This window comes from Anguilla rostrata, chromosome 8 (genome assembly GCF_018555375.3).
Source record: "Anguilla rostrata isolate EN2019 chromosome 8, ASM1855537v3, whole genome shotgun sequence".
Taxonomy (NCBI): Eukaryota; Metazoa; Chordata; class Actinopteri; order Anguilliformes; family Anguillidae; genus Anguilla; species Anguilla rostrata.
Window position 1 is genome coordinate 53989762 of NC_057940.1, and position 20841 is coordinate 54010602.

A 20841-nucleotide genomic window follows, 5' to 3' on the forward strand; every position below is an offset into this window, starting at 1 on the left:
TTTAAAGAATCATTTTTTGTGCGTTTTTATTTATGTACAACTCCAGTGAAAGTTACTGCGAGACTCTGCCATCTACACGGTCGCTGACTGGCACTGCCCACACAGTTTTAACTTCACCTTTTAAATTTAGCTTAGTTTTCACAGAAAATAAACGAGAGACAAGAAGTAACGGTGTGTTTTTGTCGTGGAAATGCAGAACATGGAAAAACTAAACAGGAAAAAAAAAAACGGAAACAAACGGGTAAAATGAAACGCCGCGTCGGGACGTCGGACTGAAACATGCGGCCATGTTGTGCAACCGTGAGGAATATTTACAAGGATTCCAGAAAAAAAAAAACAATTTAAAAAAAGAAAATGGTCGTTCTTCTTGAAACCTCGCACCTTTATTAAGCTCCTCCGTATGCACCCCCCTCCTGGATTTATGGGTGGCGTCTGCACGCGTGACAGTTGTAGCACACTCAATTTTTAAACCCCGAGACAGGAAAACTAAAAAATAAAAAAATTAAAAAAAACATACAATCCTAATTTATGTTCAAACCACCCCCCTCTCTCTCTATTTCCTATGCATGAAGGAGGTCAGCGTCGCTGTCCGCCACTTTCGGGACAGCCGCCATTGGCGCCCGCCAACGTGAACTCCCTCAGTCCCATCTGCCCTTGGCTTCCATGCATAAAGAAGCTTGTTAAAAATTGGGGAAGGGTCAGCGCACAACTTCAAACGCTACAGGAGAGCAGGGCGAAAAGAGGACGTGTGTGTGTGTGTGTGTGTTTGAGAGAGAGGTCTCTCTTCCTCTCACTCACTCCCTCACACATACACACGCATGCACACAAAGCAACTTCCTGTCTCGACTTTGAAAAATACTACACACACACAAAAAACTACTTTCTTCCCTCCCATCCTCCCTCCCTACCCCCCTTCAGGTAATCTCTCCCTCTCTGGGGATGCCTTAAAATTCTTCTTTATAAAAGAAAAAAAATAGATATTTATATATTTGTACATGTATATACACAGCCGGGATGAGGAAAGGTCCACTGGAGACTGCACATCTCTCACTTTCCCCAATCCCACTTGCCTGCCCCCCGCCCCCCCCCCAATCACGGAAACTTCGGCACTTTCATCTCTGCCTGCCCCCCCCCCCTCATTCATTTTTCATTCATCCGTCCATCCATTCATCCATTCCCAAAAACGAAGGAAGTGTCCCGTCAGCAGCCCGCAGAGAGGAACGTTCCGTCGTCCTTTTTTTCCATGAAGAGGGACATTTTAATTTTTTATTTTTGAAGAACTCATCCCTCTCTCCCCTCTTCTTGCTTTCTGTCCATCCGTCTCCCTGGGTCAGATCCATGAAGCACTGGGAAGCTCGCTCGCTCTCTCCCCCTCTCTCTCTCTCTCTCCCCCTCTCCCTCTCCCTCTCTCCCTCTCTCTCCCTCTCTCCCTCCATTCCCAGTTCAGTCCTTCCGGTGGGTTCCGGGGTCAGCCGTCATCCCTGAGCGCTCGGGACCCCCTCCCCTCCCCTCTCTGCAGATGACATCACCCTGAGTCCGAGTCGCTGGTGTCAGAGGAAGAGGAAGATGAAGAGGACGAGGAAGAGTCGGAGCTGGAGCTGCTCGCGCTGAGCCGCGAGGCCATGGCATGAGGCTCCGCCATGCTGGGCTTCTCTGCTGAGAGAGGGGGAGAGACAGAGAGAGAGAGGGGGAGAGGGGGGGGGGAGAGAGGGGGAGAGAGAAAGAAAGAGAGAGAGAGGGGCAGAGTTAGTATATGTCCATCAATTGTTTTCCCATCGTTCTAGCACAGCACAAACTACAACCCCACAACGTTCTGATGTTTCTGATCCATTACTCTTGTGTGTGTGTGTGTGTGTATGTGTGTGTGTGAGCATGTGTGTATGTGTGTGTGTGTGAGCATGTGTGTGTGTGTGTGTGTGTGTGTGTGTGAGAGAGAGTGTGTTTTCGTGTGGGAGTGTCTGTGTGTGTGTGTGTGTGTGTGTGTGTGTCAGTGAGTGTGTTTTCGTGCTCCTCACCCTTTATTTTCTGGGGCTTCTTGGCGGAGTTGAGCTGGCCGCTCACATCCTGCAGCCTCCTCTCCAGCTCTCTCTTCTTCTCCAGCGCCAGTCCCGATCCATGCCCCTTACCACTCGCCACCCGGAGGAGCTCTTACACCAGGCATCCGCTACGACCCCACTATCACAGCCTACTCCCAAAGCCTCACAACCACTGCACCTCTCCAACACACACACACACACCCGCAGCACCACACCCACCACCTCACCTCACTACAGACGCCCACTCATTCACACACAGCACACACTCACTCACACCTCACCACACACTCACACACACTCACACCTGCACCCACCAAACACCCCACCACACACACCACATCCACTACCACACAGCACCACCACTCCAGCACACACACACCTCACACACACTCACACACATCGCTGCACACACACACACACACACACACACACACACACCTCTCACACACACTCTACCACACACTTCAGACACAACACACTCTCACACACACACCTACCACACACTCTCACAACACATCTCACACTCTCTCACACACTCTCACACACTCTCTCACACTCTCACCACTCCCCACACACTCTCTCCACACACTCTCTCACACACCACTCTCACACACACACACTCTCACACACACACACTCCCACACACACACACACACACACCCACACACACACACACCACACACACACACACACACACACACACACACACACCACACACACCTCTTCTACACTCTCACACACACACACACTCACACTCTCTACACACACACCCACACTCTCTCACACACACACACACCACCACACACACACACACACCCTCTCTCTCACACACACACACACACACACTCTCTCACACACACACACACACACTCTCTCACACACACACACACACTCACCGTAGGGCTTGCGAGGCTTCTTGCGCAGGCAGGTCATGACGTAGCGCTCCAGCTCGCGCAGCGTGGACGGCTTGAGCGTCTCGAAGTCGATCTCGATCTCCTCGGGGTTGGAGTCGCGCAGCGAGGGCTCGCGCGCCTGGATGATGTGCACCACGCGGCCCAGCTTCTCGCCCGGCAGCTTGTTGATGTCCAGGCTCAGCTGCCGCTTCTCGTCGTAGCTCATGGGCCGGCCCTCCTCCTCCTCCTCGGAGTCGTAGTGCGGCGTGAGGGCCGAGGCGGCCGGCGCCAGGCCCAGGTGCGCCGTCGCCGCCGCCGCCGCCGCCGCCGACTGAGACTTCTTCGAGGACCTGGGGGAAGGGCGGGGTCAGGGAGGGTGAGTGACAGGTTGTTGTTTTTTTTATTTTAGCAATTGTGAACGACAGGCAGAATTTCTCAGTTACATTGTAAGACTGGCAGCTGGACTTCGTCGACAATGGCGGAAAAGGTCGTCGGTTCGAACGACTTAAAATTACTTAAAATTCCGAGTCTGCCATTTAAAAAAATAAAGCTTTTGAATTCATGCTTTGCCTCTTTTTGCATCCAACCCATATTTTGCAGCTTTTGAATTGGGCTTGGATGCCTCCCACATTAGCAAAGAGAGCGTGAGATGGAGGGAGGAAGAGAGAGAGAGAGAGACGGGGAGAGAGACACGCAGGAGAACTCACTTGCTCTTGGCATTCTTCTTGCCGGGACCCTTCTTGCCCGGGGCGTGGGTGGGCGCCTTTCGGCCGGCCTTGGGGGTCTTGGGGATTTTGGGCACCTTGGGCGGCCGCTCCACCACTTCCTCCGGCACGGGCGCCACGACCGCCGCTCGCCCGCCGCGGTGCTTCTCTGGCTTCTTCTTCTTCCTCTTCTCCTTCTTCTCCCTCTTCCTCTTGGGTTTGATGATGGGGGCCTGAGAGAGGGCGGCCAGCTGCTCGTGCACGGCTCTCAGCTGGGGGGTGGGGGGGGGGGGGTGAACAAGGAGGGAGGGGCGGGGTCATTTCCAATCACTCTGGTACTTGTGTGTAATACAGCAGAGGTATAGTGGATACATAGCGTACGGACAGAATGGTGCGGCTGTTTTTGGCATAGCAGTAGTGTTTTGGTGTAGCAGAATTTGTAGGTGTAGCTGCAGTGTTTTAGCACAGCTGCAGTGTCGTACAGCAGTGTTCAGCGTAGCTGCAGTGTGGTACAGCAGTGTTTTAGCACAGCTGCAGTGTGGTACAGCAGTGTTCAGCGTAGCTGCAGTGTGGTACAGCAGTGTTTAGCATAGCTGCAGTGTGGTACAGCAGTGTTTAGCGTAGCTGCAGTGTGGCACAGCAGTGTTTTAGCACAGCTGCAGTGTGGTACAGCAGTGTTCAGCGTAGCTGCAGTGTGGTAGAGCAGTGGTCAGCGTAGCTGCAGTGTGGCACAGCAGTGTTTTAGCACAGCTGCAGTGTGGTACAGCAGTGTTCAGCGTAGCTGCAGTGCGGTACAGCAGTGTTTTAGCACAGCTGCAGTGTGGTACAGCAGTGTTTTAGCATAGCTGCAGTGTGGCACAGCAGTGTTTTAGCATAGCTGCAGTGTGGTAGAGCAGTGTTCAGCGTAGCTGCAGTGTGGTACAGCAGTGTTCAGCGTAGCTGCAGTGCGGTACAGCAGTGTTTTAGCACAGCTGCAGTGTGGTACAGCAGTGTTTTAGCATAGCTGCAGTGCGGTACAGCAGTGTTCAGCGTAGCTGCAGTGTGGCACAGCAGTGTTTTAGCACAGCTGCAGTGTGGTACAGCAGTGTTCAGCGTAGCTGCAGTGCGGTACAGCAGTGTTTTAGCACAGCTGCAGTGTGGTAGAGCAGTGTTCAGCGTAGCTGCAGTGTGGCACAGCAGTGTTTAGCGTAGCTGCAGTGTGGTACAGCAGTGTTTTAGCACAGCTGCAGTGTGGTACAGCAGTGTTTTAGCATAGCTGCAGTGTGGCACAGCAGTGTTTTAGCATAGCTGCAGTGTGGTAGAGCAGTGTTCAGCGTAGCTGCAGTGTGGTACAGCAGTGTTTTAGTATAGCTGCAGTGTGGTAGAGCAGTGTTTTAGTATAGCTGCAGTGTGGTAGAGCAGTGTTCAGCGTAGCTGCAGTGTGGTACAGCAGTGTTTTAGTATAGCTGCAGTGTGGTAGAGCAGTGTTCAGCGTAGCTGCAGTGTGGTAGAGCAGTGTTCAGCGTAGCTGCAGTGTGGTACAGCAGTGTTTTAGCGTAGCTGCAGTGTGGTACAGCAGTGTTTAGTGCTGGGAGGAGCGGTGCAGAGGTCTCAGCGCATGGTATACCTGTGTACACACCTGTTCCTGCAGCTCAGCGAGGCGGTGTGCGCGCTCCTCCTCGCTGTCTGAGCTGGGGCTGCTCTCGCTCTCGCTCTCGCTGCTCAGCTCGCTCTCCGACGAGGAGGAGGAGGAGGAAGAGGACGACGAAGAGCGCATCGCGTCCAGCCCGCCCCCCAGGGAGCCGGGCATCGGCTCCTCCTCTGGGGGCTCGTCCGGCATCTTGGCGAAACTGAACTCGAAAACATCCTGGAGAGAGTCAAAGATGCGAGGGTGTTGGGGTCGTCTTGTCATTTTTACATAATTTTTTTCTAAATCTTTTTTAAATTTAAATTTCCGAATCAGTTTAATTTCTTTCAATTTCTGTTAGTTACATTATTCAGTTTCTATTTTGAGATCCGTGCCCATTTCGTTTTAATGTTTACTTTTAGTTTCTGGGAGAGAACGTACATTTCAACATTTCTATTCTAATTACTGTACTGTTGGAATCAAGCACCTTTGCCTTACCAGTAAAACTAAGCGTAAACATTAACAGCAAGGACTCAGATACTGCAAATTGGTTTACACACACACACACAGTAAACTAATTTGTAAACCATCTTGCTTAATTATCTTTGTGTTTTAAAACAAGACTGCTGTTCATTTTAATCTGTGAAATTTACTAGTCATTTGCAGAAATCTGCAGAATGCACACAGGCACACACATATTCACAGAACGCGCACACACACGCACACACACACACGCACACGCACACACACACGCACACACACACCCGCTCTGTACCTGCAGCTTGCGTGCCATGCCCACTACGTCGTGGTCGGGGGGGTTGTACTTGTAGCAGTTGGAGTACATGAGCCTGACGTCCGCGGCAAACTGCTGCGCGTTCTTGTACTCCCGACTGTCCATCTTCCTCTGGGGGAGGGGCCAGAGCCGCAGTAAGCCAATCACATTCACTCTACACGCAAAACCCCATTTTCTCTCTCTCTCTCTTGCAGATCAGCTGATATTTATGCTGTGGAGATTGGCAGGGTTGTGGGTGGGGGCGTGACCAGAGCATTGGGGGCGGGACTACAATATATAATGATGAGTACAGGCCATTCATTCATGTATTTGTTTATTCGTTCATCAAAGTTCATTTTTTAACTTAATTTTCGTCCTTGTCTTTTCTAATAAAACCACGCAATGTCTGGGGTGGGTTTGGTGAAATTAATTGGCGATATAAATATCCCAGGCTTCCTTAAACCAATTAAAAAACTTCTGGGGGTGGGGCTACATTTGAGGGGCGGGGCCTCAGGGGGCCAGGGCCCTACCTTGATGGTGCTGAGGTCCATGGGGTTCTTGATGATGTCGTGGTAGTCATGCAGGCCGAGGGAGGAGGCGTCCACGGGCTTGTAGAAGGGCCAGGCGTAGGCGGCGTGCTTCTTGGACAGCAGGTCCTTGAGCACGGCGGCGCAGTAGCGCAGCTGGGCGCTCAGCTTGCCGCGCCGCGACGGCTGGTGCTGCAGCGAGTCCGGCAGGTCCTTCCGCGGCGGCTTGATGGGCCGCCCGCTCTCCCGCCGCCGGGCCGCCGCCGCCGCCGCCGCCCCCACCTTCCCCCCCCCGCCGCCGGGCCCGCCCGCGCCCCGCCCCGCGCCGAAGCCCAGAGACAGCCCCGGCGGCTTGGGGTCCGCGGAGGGGAGCGGGGAGCGGCCCCCGCCCAGGCCCAGGTCCCCCACCCCCACCGGGACCAGCCCCACCGTGCCTGGGGTGGTGGTGTCCGCTTTCCGCTTCACCCCTTTTTTCTGCACGGGGGGGGAGATGGAGGGAAGGAAGGAGAGGGAAGGGCGGGAGAGGTAGGCAGGGAGAGAGGGAGGAGGGAGGGGAGGGAAAGAAGGTTGTAGGAGGGAAGTTGGGGAAAGACAGAGTTGTATGGAAATTATACATCAAATTAAACCCAGCCAGCAGATGACTAGTATGCAGACAAAAAGAAATTAGTACAGATACAAAGACCGTGTTCCTAGTACGACATTCGGATTATGTTTGGCGCATGATATTGACAGATGCTTAGATTGTGTTTGTAGTATGACAGTTACGACACAGATTATATTTGTAAGGGGACTGCTGTTATGCGACTGTTACATACACCAATGGTGTTTGTGCTGTGACTGGCATAGATACAGCATCTGTTACATTACAGATGTTTTTTGGGGGTACAGTGGGTATGTGTGGTTGCTCACCTTGGCGGTTGGCTGTGTAGGGGGCAGCCCCAGCAGGGTGGGGGTGCTGTGGGAGGTGGGGGGCAACGTTTTTGCCAGCAGGGTCTGCGGGGGGGTGGAGAACTGGGAGTTGGGGGTGTCGGGGGTCAGGGGAGTGTACATAGACTGGGAGACAGCCGGGACCTGGTGAGCAGTCGTAATACCACCTGTAGCCAATAGAGAGAGAGAGAGCAAGCGGGGTTACCTACACACAGCCTCACATCCTGCTACAGAGAGGGAAACTACATCAACACCCTTTCATAGATGAACTACACTAACATCCTGTTGCTGTAAGAACTATATTAACATCCTGTTACATAAAGGAAAAAACAACATTAGCATCCTGTTACATAGAGGAAAAACTACATTAACACCATTTCAGAAGAACTACGCTACAATCCTTTTAAGAGGAAAACTACACTGTCATCCTGTTAGAGAAAAAAAAAGTATACCAACATCCTGTTGGGGGGGGGGGGGAGAAACTCCACTCCCTGATTGGTGGAGTTCCTCTGTACCCCTTTTGTTTGTGAGCAAAGTGACATCACATCCATCTGATCCTAGCTTTATTATCCCTGCTACATAGTGTCTCCCATACACGCACACCGACATCCTCCAGAACTTACCAATCATCCTCCTGCCCTTGCCCAGCTTGCCCGCTTTCCCCAGCTTGGGCCGCAGCGCCGGCGGGGGCAGCTCGATCTCCTCCTGGGGCATCTGGGAAACCTTCTGCAGGAAGGCCTTCTCCAGGGACTGGGCCATCAGAACGATGTCGTCTGTGGGCTGCGGGACCGCGGGACACGTTAGCACGCGCACGTTAGCACACGCGGACCCTGGCGCTACCGCGGCTAGCGACCGGAACGGGCAGCACGCGGAACCTCTGAGTCAGGGTTACAGTCATAGCGCCCCCTAGAGGCATGTCGCACCAGCGAACGAGAGCGGCAATTTAGGATGTGGTTGCCACGGCACCAGCGAATGTAATCTCCTGTCCGTGCACACTATCAAGGAGCAGGAAAAACTGCAACTCAAACACAAACTCATCCACTCGTTAAAAAAAACCCAGCAGCTCACAGCAGAGAAAAAAAAAATGAAAAAATTACGTTTATCAAAACACCGTGCGTAGGTTTTCCCTTTCAACTGTTTTGTTGGTTGTACGATAAAGTCCTTTTCTGTTGAATGACTGGGGCAACCACAAGCGCGTGTGCATGTGTGTGTGTGTACGTCACCAAAGTTACTATCATGAACGAAATCTGTAACTAAAATAAAAAAGCCATGAAAAAAAACATTTGTTAGCAGAAACAAGCGTGTATGCATGTATACCTTCTAGATGTAGCGGCTGGTGAACACGGTCTGTGAGAGACAATGTCTGTACCTGGTTGTAGACATAGCAGCTGGTGTGCATGGTGTATGCATATTCTAAAGGCAGCAGCTGGTGAGCACGATGAGAGTGTGTGTGTGTGTGTGTGTGTGTGTGTATACACACACCTTGTAGTAGATGTAGCAGTTGGTAAACATGGTGTGTGTGTATACCTTGTTGTAGATGCAGCAGTTGGTAAGCATGGTATGTGTGTGTGTATATTCACCTTATTGTAGATGTTGCAGTTGGTAAACATGGTGTGTGTGTGTGTGTGTATATACCTTGTTGTATATGTAGCAGTTGGTAAACATGGTGTGTGTGTGTGTGTGTGTATACCTTGTTGTAGATGTAGCAGTTGGTAAACACGGTGTGTGTGTGTGTGTGTGTGTGTGTATACCTTGTTGTAGATGTAGCAGTTGGTAAACATGGTGTGTGTGTGTATATACCTTGTTGTAGATGTAGCAGTTGGTAAACATGCTGTGTGTGTGTGTATACCTTGTTGTAGATGTAGCAGTTGGTAAACATGCTGTGTGTGTGTGTATACCTTGTTGTAGATGTAGCAGTTGGTAAACATGCTGTGTGTGTGTGTATACCTTGTTGTAGATGTAGCAGTTGGTAAACATGCTGTGTGTGTGTGTATACCTTGTTGTAGATGTAGCAGTTGGTAAACATGGTGTTAAAGTCCTGTATGCACTCTCCAGCACTGAGGTAGTAGTTATTCTCCAGCCTCTTCTTTATGGTGCCCATGTCCATCGGCTGTTTGATTATCTTGTGATAGTCCTGCCGGGGGGGGGGGATATTTTCCATTACATATGCATCATATATCTACATATATACCTACATTTATCATTTCATTTACATATATGCACACATACATACATATATACAAACAGATAAGCCATAATGAATTTAATTATTGATTGTGTAACTGTGTGTGTGTATATGTGTTCAGTCTGTGACCAGTACACATCAGGCCACATCTCTGCGTTTCAATTGGTGACATCAGCTTTCAGGCAGGAAGGAAGCCAGCCGAGTGATGTCACCAACAAACAGGGCAATATCGTAACCATGGAGACAAAACAAACAAGTTCGTATCGGTCAGAAGACCTTCGTCACTGTCTCTTGACAACTACTCTATTAAAATGTGACGCTTTTAAAGTCTTTTTTAATTCCACCAAGGCCTCTGGTTTTTTCTGAAGAAGGATAAAATAAATTTTTTTTTTTAAAAACCTTGAGCCTTCGGGGTTCAACTCACGGGCAAATTGAGCTTGCCGGCGTCCACGGGCTCCTGGAAGGGCCAGGCGAAGTGGTGTCGCCACAGCGACTTCATCAGGGCCTTCTGGAGGAACTGCAGCTGATTGGTGGCCCGGCCCTGGCGGGTGGGGTCGCGCACGGGGGGCTGCGGGGGCCCGGGCTGGTGCGAGTGCGGCAGCGCGGGGCCCTCGAACCCCTCGTAGAGCAGCGACGGCTTGCGGATCCGCTTGCCGGGCCCCGAAATGACGGGCTCCATGCCGCCCCCTGCCATCTGCGCCCCGACGTCCCCGCCCAAGGAGCCACCGCCGGCCGACACCAGCCTGCAAGGGGGGGGAGAGGGGAGAGGGGGGGTTCAAAACACTCATTAGACACCACATTATCCACCCCCCACACAGGACAAAATCAGTACAACACAGACACAGCAGGCGCCTGCCCGAGACCAACGGAGGTTATGGGTAATGTAGTCCTCTCGGGAGGGTGCGCCATCGGACACGTGGATGCAGGCGGCGCACCTGCACTCCTGCTGAAATCGGACCGCGCGGGCCGCCTCGTTACGACACGGCGAGTTTCGCAAACAAGCCCTGGGCCTTTGTAGTCAGGGCCAACACCACAAGCCTCATAAAGACATAAAAACTCAACGCACGGCATCCGCGGGATTCAGGATTTACAGAGAAATTGTAAAAAAAATTAAAAAAAAACATTTTTAAAGCAGCAATAAGACCAGCTTAGCCTGGAGCTCTGGGCAGCTGTGGGCTACATTTTGCACCATTATTACCGAGCACCTCGGTGTGTGTTGACTCTGAATGACAAAACGCGACGGCGAAACAATGACCTATCCTCCACGCGATAAACGGCACCGCGGGCAAAGTCTGCCGAGGCCGCCTTATCGGCAATGCGGGCCGGTGGAGATGGTTCCCACAGCAACGGAAGGCAACGGAAAAAAGAAGGAAAAAAAAGAAAAGAAAAAACATTTGCGTTCGATCGGTGATCAGGTTCAAAACTTCACGGTAATTGGCAGCATTTAAGATCACGTTTCAAGGCGAGATTCAAGATAGCCCACACGTCAGGAGAGAACCAGATTTTTGTGACAGTTTACGTAAAAGAAAATCTGTGTGTGCACACTTGAATGTGCAGAACCATAGAAACACAGACCGATCCATAATAGATCTGTATCACATTTGAAGCGCGCTGTTGAAAATAAACAGCTACACCTAACATGCTCAGTCTAGCCTGAAAGGGGCTGGTGTGGGAACAGGATTGTTTTAGCGCAGCACTAGGACACCTGACTCAATTAACGAATCGCAGTCTTCCAATCGAGACCTTGAGTAGAGTCTCGGGTGTCAGTGCTGGTTAGGCCAGGGGTGTCTAACGGAACACGGCCGTAAAAAGCGCCACGAGAGCGAAGGTCTGAACACCTGTGGATGTAAGAACTCTGGCGGCAAGAGCGCTTCTCCGCGGCTCTGAGTCCAGCCCCAACGAGCCGATCACAGAGCATCCCCGGAGAGGGAAAGGGGGGAAAGTAAAAACGGAAAGAAAAACCCTGGCACTTATATTTTTTTTATTATTATTGCCAGGTTCCTTTCCATCCCCGTAGCAACCCAGCGAAGGGGGCACTCCCTATTGGCTGCCGGATTGGCATAACCATGGCAACCGTTGCTGACAACAGGCCCTCGGGCGGGGGCCAGCGCCACAATGGGATGGCGGACGCCGGCCGCCGGCGAGCGGCTTGCACGTGCGCGCTCCCTGGCGCTTCACAAACTCGTCTCCTAACGTAGACACAACCCAAAACACACCAACACTGCAAACCTATGCAAATGCAAGGTCATTGGCCGGCCCGGCGGCTCTCTGGGCCAATCAGAAGGGCCGCTCGGGAGCCTTCCTCCAGCACGGCCACCCCGCCGTTTTTAGGGAGCGCGTTCCGTTTGGGGTCAAGGCCTGGGCTCACGGGTACAGGTTGGCGACCGGCAGCCCCACAGGGCGGTACATAAAATGGCGGTCGACTTCGCCAGGTGGGTTGGGGTGGGGCGCTCACAGGCCGCCAGGCTGAACGCTGGTCGAAGCGGCAGTCGGCACCTCGGGGGAAGAGTAATACGCCGTTCTCTGACATTACTTGCGCAGGGCGCTGCAGTGCCAAGAGAGGCCCAAAAATGGACTGGTAAAACATACTGTATTTATATAGTGCTTTTATCCAAAGCGCTTTACAATTGATGCCTCTCATTCACCAGAGCAGTTAGGGGTTAGGTGTCTTGCTCAGGGACACTTCGACACGCCCAGGGCGGGGGTTTGAACCGGCAACCCGACCCCGACTGCCCGACAACCGCTCTTACCTCCTGAGCTATGTCGCCCAAAAATACGTTCTGCCAAAACAAGGCGATACAATATTTGGAGGGGGGGCGGGGTTCGATAATAAATGATGCTGTCAATTACCAATTTGCTTCGGCCAATCAAAGTGTCTGTGCTCCCCCATAGTAAAACCACCGTGACAGACTCAGAAAAGCATGAGACTTAACATTCTATAGCTCCACCCCTTTTTAAGTTAAGGAAGCCCCACTCTCCCAGTCACTAAAAAAAAGGAAACGACAACACAGGCGGGAACAGAAAGTAGGAGAACAGGTCAGGGTTGAAAGGTCAGAGAAATATGGCAGTTTTGCAAGTTGTCCGTCAAATGCACCTACACAAAACTCAGGTCTCATATCGCTCATCATCCTCACACTGCACTGTATATACACAAGAAAATGGCCCAAACGCTTAACGGTGAGCACATCCAGCAAAGCGCGTTCTGTGGCCGTGCATATCTGTACCCTCAAAACTAAAACAAAAAAGGGGGCTTTTTTTCCATTCCAGTAAAAAATAAAAATGCAATTAATTAAGACGGGCCTTAAGGGAAGGACAGGGCTCGGCGTTGCCGTGGCATCGCTGGTGAGGACCCCCGCAGGGAGGAAGTATTTATGCCCAGTCACTCCCCTCAGTGATGCAAGAGGGTTCCAGGGCTTGCACTCTTTACATCACAGGAAAGGCAGGAACGCTAAGGGAGAGAGGGAGGAACGGGGGGGGGAGAGAGAGAGGGAGGAACGAAGGAGTGGAGAGGGAAAAGGAAGGGCTGACTGCTGGCAAGGGGGATGGGGGGGGGCGGTCGGGGGATTACCACACTTACAGGAAACAGGACAACGTGAGATTTGTTTTCAGGCGGCTTAACAAGAGGGGAGACTCCACCGCCGACATTTCCAGCCCCGGAGACAAAGGTTACCGTAGGGTAACGCTGTGAAACGGGCGTGCCAATCAAAGGAAGGTAATCGCCAAAACTGGCAAGGGCGTTTAGCAGAAAGTGCCAGCACATGGTGCCCTTTTCGCCCGATTCACCGCCTTCACAAACCCCCCCCGGTGCACAGTCCCAGCCCCACGCCCCCAGACACCGGGTTTGGTAGCTGGGCTTGGTAACCGGAGGTCAGTTTTACCATGACGTAGCCCACAACCCAACCCAGGCAAAACAAAACAAGAGTACTGAGAATTTGTATTGGGTGGAATGAGGGGTTGGGGTGGGCAGGGGGGCTGGAATGGTAACCGGCGGTAACAGAAGAGGAAATGGAAATTAGGTGCGCTGACACATCAGAAGAGACCAGTGGTGGAGCAGCAGCCGGGGGGGGCGGGGGGGTGTTGGGGTCGCAGGCTAGACTTGAGAAGGGGGCCCAAATTACCACACGTCAACTTAAAAAAGGAAAAACGTAACCTGAGCAGGTTTCCATCGTAGCGGGAAACACTGCCCCCCCATCCACCAGCCCCAAACAAGCTTCTGGCATTTTAAAGAAATACCAAGGATGCGGACTCCTAAAACACCTGAACTGCGTTGATCTGAAATTCGGATTCATACAAACCCACGCCCTCATCAATTTATAATTTTTTTTTTCCCCAGGAGAACCCCCCCCCCCCCCCACCCCATATAAGCATGATAGCCCCAAAGCTTTCTGACAACCTCACTGGTTTTTTTAAATTTATTTTTTATTCCTTTCATGTGCGGTGTGTACATTTTTAAAAGCCCCCCAAAAAATAATACATCACTAATTACAGGGTCACCCTCCTCCTACAGGTCAATCTTATCCACCCTCTTGGGCAAACTGACTTTGAGACACTTTAAAAAAAAAAAATAAATAAAATTAAAAAAAGTTCCAAATCTAGGTTAACGCCAAACTGTCTGGGTATTCGAACCCTTGAAATATAACCTTAGAGAATGTCAACATTAACTTCAACGTGAACCCTGTTAAACCTGCAACCTCTTACCTGCTGGTGCTTGGGAACACTGAGCCAAAGCCGTCCAACCAAAGGCATGCATGAGATGAGGTGTAGTTCAGAAATACGAGAATATCGTCTACGGGCAACGTCTAGCAAACTTTAGCAGTGGTCTTGGGCACTTGCACACCAGGCCATCTCACTGGCAAACAGGTCTTCTGAAGTTTCAGCGCTTCTCACGATGACTTAGGGCTGAAGTAAACTGCCATATCATTCTGAAGCATGCCACGTCACTTAAGGCACATGGGCATCGTATAAAACTCGATTCCTTCGATAATCCACATCTCCCGTTCCGCTGACGTGGGGATTCTCACCCAAAATTCCAACTAGGTCAAATCAGGCATGCTGTTCCTGGTAACCAAGGAAACAGCCCTCTCTGACAAAGCCGATTTTTACTCTCCCCATTTACCACGGATCGAAACTGTTGAGACTACGTTGGAATTTTGGGTATGTGCGCAACATTAGTCCCCGCTGTTCCAATATTGGGGGGGGGGGGGGAAGCAGTTGGGAACTACAGTGAAACTTACCAAATTAGGTTAGAGACATCAATGCTGCTTATCATACAAGTTGACAAACACATACAAACAATATCAGGTTAATAAGCCTTTATTTTGATGAGGGAAAAAAAGTCACTTGTAAAAAAGAAAATAAAAAAAAACCCACAAATGTGTGCACTGTGTCGCTGACCTCAGTGTACCACATCTACAGGAAGCACAAACACACGTTATGAGCTCAGTTGACAGAGTGTAGGCAAATTGTGTTGTGTGAAGAAAATAATTTACATTAATTCAAATTAGGGGCAGAACAGGGTTCCAACATAGAAATATATATATACAGGGTCCCACTAATAGGGACAAGGAAAGAAAGCATCAATAACAAATAAATCTGTAATTTATATACATTGATACAATATACAACATTAATCTTAATTAGAAAGCCTCTCAACTGGACCGTTGGTCACCAAGCATTTTCAAATAAATGATTGTAACTGATTATTTTTGGAAATACTGTAACTGTGGCTCCACGCCCAATAAAAGCAGTCAGGGGTGTTAAATATTAAGTAACAAGTTCTGAGGGAAAACATTTTTAAAAGGCAAAGGGGGGGGGGGGATCTATGCTTGACCAACCTGTACTGCGATTGTCGCCGAATTCCATTAATTATCATCGGAGTGCAGGAACCTGTGCTTTTCAACTGGCAAGCCCCATCAACCCAATCCCAACACGTGCCCCCACAAACCCAGGACCCAATGCTGTGCCCCAGCTCGCAATCTAAACGAAATACGTGGTGGTCAGACAAGAAATTCAAACCGAACACTAAAAGCATCTTGGATACTACAAGGGATGGTTAACACGGCAGGGCTCTGTGCTAACATTTTTACCAAAGGAGCACATTAAAAAAAAAAAATTTAAAAAACCATCCCCATTAGCGGGGGCGATTTTATTATTTTATTCATTATTACTCCAGTTAGCACATCCATTTTCAGGAGCAAATGCCTCTAAAATGGGACCACTCCACAGCCCTGCATTCAAACATACTATAACATTTACATATACCACTCAAGACTTCACTATTAAGACAGACAAAAACACTAAATTACAGTCAGTTAGGAACTTTGATCATTCACTAAGAAACGGAAGGACGGAAGTACAGCAAACGAACGCGGTAGCCCAAATTATACTACAGCATTTCGACATCACGTGAAAGCAATTAAATTTAAAAATAAATACAGCTAATACACCAAAAAAAACAACTACTAAGTTGGTCGACCGTGTTGCGGCATTAGAAATATTTAGCTGAATCACAAAATTGGGCCATGTTTGTAAACATGACACTGGGGCAAAGCCCGAGACTCGGCGCCCAGCCCACCCCACGTGTAGCAGCCTTACAGGACCGGGGCTACATCACCACGGTCACTGTACGGCACCGAAAACCCCTTGAAACAGTAGTGTTACGCTCAATCAAGCCCTGCGACTCAAGACTACGCTGCAAAATCTGCACCACCACCCCCACCCCACTGCTGTCACACCCTACCCCAATCCCACGCAGAGCGTGAAACCAAAAGCAATTCCACTGGTGTCACTGGACACCACAGCCGTGAGAGGCTGCGTGCGGCCAACGGCAGCTCGCTAGCTAACCGTTTAAAATATTGAAAAACACATTCCGGAGAAACAAGCATCACCCTTGCCGTATTATATGTACACACCAAAGTCCACAGACAAGCTTCGATACACTTCCATGCTAACTGGCTAGTTACAAAATATTACTATATCTATCGGAAAACAACGGAAGTATTTAGCCGACACCGGGTCGTATGACTAGCAGTCAACTTATTAGCAAGCAAACTAATCTTCACTTGCGAAATCTTATCTGGCCATCTAAATTAAATGATCCATTTAATCAAATATGATTAAAACATCATTCACCAAGACTGAATTGCAGAATTACATTCGTAGGTTATCCAAATATGTAACCAGTGCCATCGTTTGCTAGCCAAGCTAGCAAGCCGGTCTTTACAACAACAAGCTAGCAAAAGCAGCGGTAGCCGACCCGCTAGGACCCGCTAGCGAGCTACTCTGGTTGTATATCTAATAAAAGGCATGGGTATTACACCAGAAAACATGTCCCAAATATACCAACTTGCAGCAACTAGTAGCTTAAATCGAGATCCCATGAATTTGTGAACCGTCTGCAGGAAAATGGCGTCAGTGCAGTAAGGACACTGGCAAGCGAGTATGCAGGTGATTCAAAACATTCAGTTTTCCAGCGAGCCTGCAAGCTAAACTCGTCCACAGCGAAAAACTCAATGACATGCTCGTTAATAAATCGATTATCCCTTGAAATTTCCAAAACAAGATTCGTATCGTTGAGATGTGCTTATTCCACTGGTTTAGAAAACTGCTTAGAACGCATCGGAAACTAGTAATATATTCCAGGGGAAATTTGATTCCGCTGTCAACAATATAGGTTTGGATAGTAAGGAAAATACCAATGGTTCCGATTGGTACCTGTCAATGGGCGGGTTTAGGGCCGTTTCCATCAGGATGGATCCGGATTCTGTTTAAAGAGCGATCTCTCCGGTTTCGGTCTCAGCTTCCCTTTCCTCCAATTCCGCCCTCGTCCTCTAGTACACCGTTTCAGCGAAATGGCGACGCACTGCCTCCGCCCGGTATTTTATAAACCTAACACTACAGTCATTGGACAAAATACCATACAAATTTCCACGCCCCCAGACTTTCAATAGGCCACGCATATCATCCATCAAAAAGGTTTCGCCACACTTCACTGAACCCCACCCAACAAACCTTTCTTTCTAACCAATTGGCACACCACGACTGTCCGTCAAGTAAAACCCGCATTTTTATTGGCTTACGAGAAATAAACCCACCTTTGCCCGACTGTGACTGGTCGTCTAACAACCCCGTCAAAAAAAAATTTGTGCACGCCCACTTACTCTCTTCCCCTACTACATTACGTCAATGTGGTGAGAGAGGCCAATCCGATTGGCCACTAGCTCTCAGGCGCGGGCAGTGAGTGTGGGTTGGAGGAACGTCATTGGCTGGTCGAATACCTCACGCGCGCTAGACGGCAGTCTTCTGCATTCCGGGGTCCCTGTAGTTTCGTCTTGGATCTCTGCAATTTCTTTCGCCCTTCGCCATTTTAAACGACTCATTAGCAAAGCGGTCTTATTTCGCCATACGCCATCACACGTCACTAGTTTCAGAAGCAAATTACAAACACAAAATGGCTAAATGTTCGATAACGTCCTAACTTCACAAGAGCTCGCCTGCCGAGAGTATTTTCACCAGTTAGTTATTTAAAAAGAGACTCATTCCTAGTAACCTAGAAACACGCAACAGTGCAGAGAAGTAGGACTGCGCCACACTAGGTTGCAAAATATCTGATCAGCTATAATGTCCGGAATTTAAAACCACCCAACTGTTCTATTTGTCATCTGACTTCTACCCGGGATTGTGTTCTAATAAAATCTAAAATATGAATACTGGCCAACACTATAAACCGCCATAAAAAACGTTGTTTAAATTTGCACACCTTTACGATAAAACTTGCTCTGAAACAAATTAACCCTCCCCAAACGCCCGATACAGCCTTAATGGCGCAAGGCCGCAGCTGCATAATGGACTTGTTAGGTAATTTGGATTCCCTGTTTTCTATGTAGCTACTAATAAAATAAGTCAGGCTAATGATATTACATGGCTCAAATTAAATGCCAGGACTTAAATATTTTTCTATTTACAAAAACGAATAACTTAAGCTTACACAAAATTCCGACCAGGGCCCGGAACAGCACCGCCTAACAAAAGCCTGACCACCATTAGAATGACACAGCAGTTTTCAGACTTGCTTCAATATTGGCCAGCTACACAAATCAAGTCTCGTTAAAATACAATATTCCGGAAGAAGCACCGATTTTCCATACAGACTTATACAACTACAGCACTAACACATTACGAACATCGACATTAGGCTACAGAATTTAATGTGCGTGTTTCAACCAAACAGGCCGCATTACCCAGAGACTACAGCAACCCGCAGTACTGGGCAAAGAAAGCGAAAATTCAGGTTTTTATACGACCTAGGAAACGGAATTATTCAGTTAAAACTTTTTTTTTTTTTAATTCTCACAAATAGAACAAATAACGTTTAAAAAATACCTACAATAGCCTACATGGTAATGTTTCAGAATTTATAACTATAAGAAACGTACTAAAACTGCCTCAAAACGTCAAACTAGCCAAGTCGCAACTTAAAAGGAAATACTTTAAAGTTATGAGTTTTAAATTAAAGCTATTCTGATTAACCAGTCAGTGAAACAATCACAAGCTACAGTAACCCACGACGTTACATCACCCATCCCCCCACAGACAAGGTTACACAGTGATAGCAATGTCATCCAATTCTGCGCTCTGTTTAAGCCATTAAAGGCAAAAACCAAATAGCAATGTACGATAGACAAAATACTTTTTTAAATATAAACTTATTTTAAAACACTCGATTAACCATGTATGTCCCTAGATTTAAAATTGTAAAAAATAAAACTGCGCATCTCAGCAAGATTAATTCCAGTTGATTTAAAATGTCCTTAACGAAATCCATTACAACTCGGGTTTTTCTTCCTTCTTCTTTTCCACGCAAGCCACGTTTCTTTTTTTTCCCCCCCAACAACTAATTTCCCTCAAACATGTCCGTCTTCTTTCTTCCTCCATTCATGGTCGGAGTGGGGGAGGGAGGGGGAGTCACATGACCGGTTTTAGTTTTGTGCCACCGCACAGGAAAACCGGCGCCAAAATTCCAAACGTCTTCTCAAAAGTAATCTTTGTCATATCCAGAACGAACATCGCCTATAAAAACAATAAAAACGATTGTTTATAACCACGTATTACTTTTGTAAGCGTCTACCGTGTTTTTTAAATCGATAATCAGGACAAACTCAGAACAAAGGACATTTTTTCCAGAGACGTCAGCAAGGCACGGATTGGGCGCTATACCGCCACGTGACGCGACTGATATTTTTTTCTGCTGGGGTTACAAAAAATCGATTTGTGGTATTTCCGACGTCAAAATGTAGCAATTCTTCGACGTTTCTCCTACAGAAATATCATTCCCTTGTATTTTTCCAGCGACTAGTGTCTTCTCAAAAATGCAAGCAATACAATCTAGTCCTTATGGAATCTCCTCCTCGGGCAACGAGTCTTCCTGCCAGCATGGCTTCTATCACGACGACGAACCGGTCTGCGCATGCGCGGTCATTAGAAACGGGAACACATGCTACCCATCCCCAATTCCCCATTCGGTTTCTAGTCGGTTTGATGTAGGCTACCTGTGCACGTGTGTATGTCTTTTCGTACGGCTTTTAATGCATCTGACAAATTCTCATAGATTAGAATTTTAATTCGCCAATCATTCCTTTAATAAAACCAACGTTGGCCAATAACTTCTGGTTACTTTCTGCGTATTGTGCTGTTTAAATATCTTTTTCGTGACGAACTTGCACTACGGGTTTAACTTGATTGTATTGTCTTTTATGTAACCATCTTCTTTTATTTTATAAATTAAGCCGCCTTTAAAGAAGTCGTTTCTCACAGGGCAGTGTGCAGACTAATATGCAAAACAGTTAAACGTGAAACGCCGTATTCATGGATTCTTTTCTGTTGATGTGTACAATGGTGTCTTTTGTAGTGTTATTTTATTTTCGCTTGATTACCAAATACATCGAACACAGTATTTTGTTAGATGTATAGTTTAAAAAAATGAAATAAACAAAATATAGGCCTACTTCTCTTAATATATGTTATTGTCACTTTTCTTCTAGCCTGTTTTAAAAATTGTTGCATATGTTATTATTAACCTACATGCGATTGGGCAACATATGGTATAATATATGTTAATACATGATTACATGTTAATATTTATATTTTATTAAAAACAATTTACGTATATCAAAACTAAATGGCATTATATGGT

At 48.4% G+C, this 20841-nt stretch overlaps 1 protein-coding gene across 2 annotated transcripts; it reads right to left on the reverse strand.

Moving 5' to 3' along the window:
* On the reverse strand, positions 1 to 20180 carry brd2a (bromodomain containing 2a). Of its 2 annotated transcripts, XM_064348899.1 has the most exons (12): positions 17364 to 20179; positions 10075 to 10393; positions 9462 to 9599; positions 8089 to 8245; positions 7448 to 7632; positions 6542 to 7012; positions 6015 to 6143; positions 5252 to 5479; positions 3637 to 3905; positions 2933 to 3279; positions 2016 to 2147; positions 1 to 1656 (listed from the first exon to the last, which is right to left on the reverse strand). In XM_064348899.1, the coding sequence occupies exons 1-12, from the start codon at positions 17393 to 17395 to the stop codon at positions 1526 to 1528; spliced, it is 2538 nt and encodes an 845-aa protein (XP_064204969.1). In that variant the 5' UTR covers positions 17396 to 20179; the 3' UTR covers positions 1 to 1525. The 2 variants fall into 2 exon arrangements, with proteins under 2 accessions (XP_064204969.1, XP_064204968.1); XM_064348898.1 differs by lacking the exons at positions 1 to 1656; positions 2016 to 2147 and having other exon boundaries at positions 2808 to 3279; positions 5240 to 5479; positions 17364 to 20180.
* Between the last annotated feature and the right edge of the window lie 661 nt (positions 20181 to 20841).

Coding starts and splice junctions, on each gene's coding strand:
- brd2a (XM_064348899.1), bottom strand. CDS start 17,395: ATGGAAACGGCCCTAAACCCGCCCATTGACAG. Junction 7,633..8,088: donor CAAGGGCAGGAGGATGATTG/GTAAGTTCTGGA, acceptor TATTGGCTACAG/GTGGTATTACGACTGCTCAC. Junction 5,480..6,014: donor GCATGGCACGCAAGCTGCAG/GTACAGAGCGGG, acceptor GACTCTCTCCAG/GATGTTTTCGAGTTCAGTTT.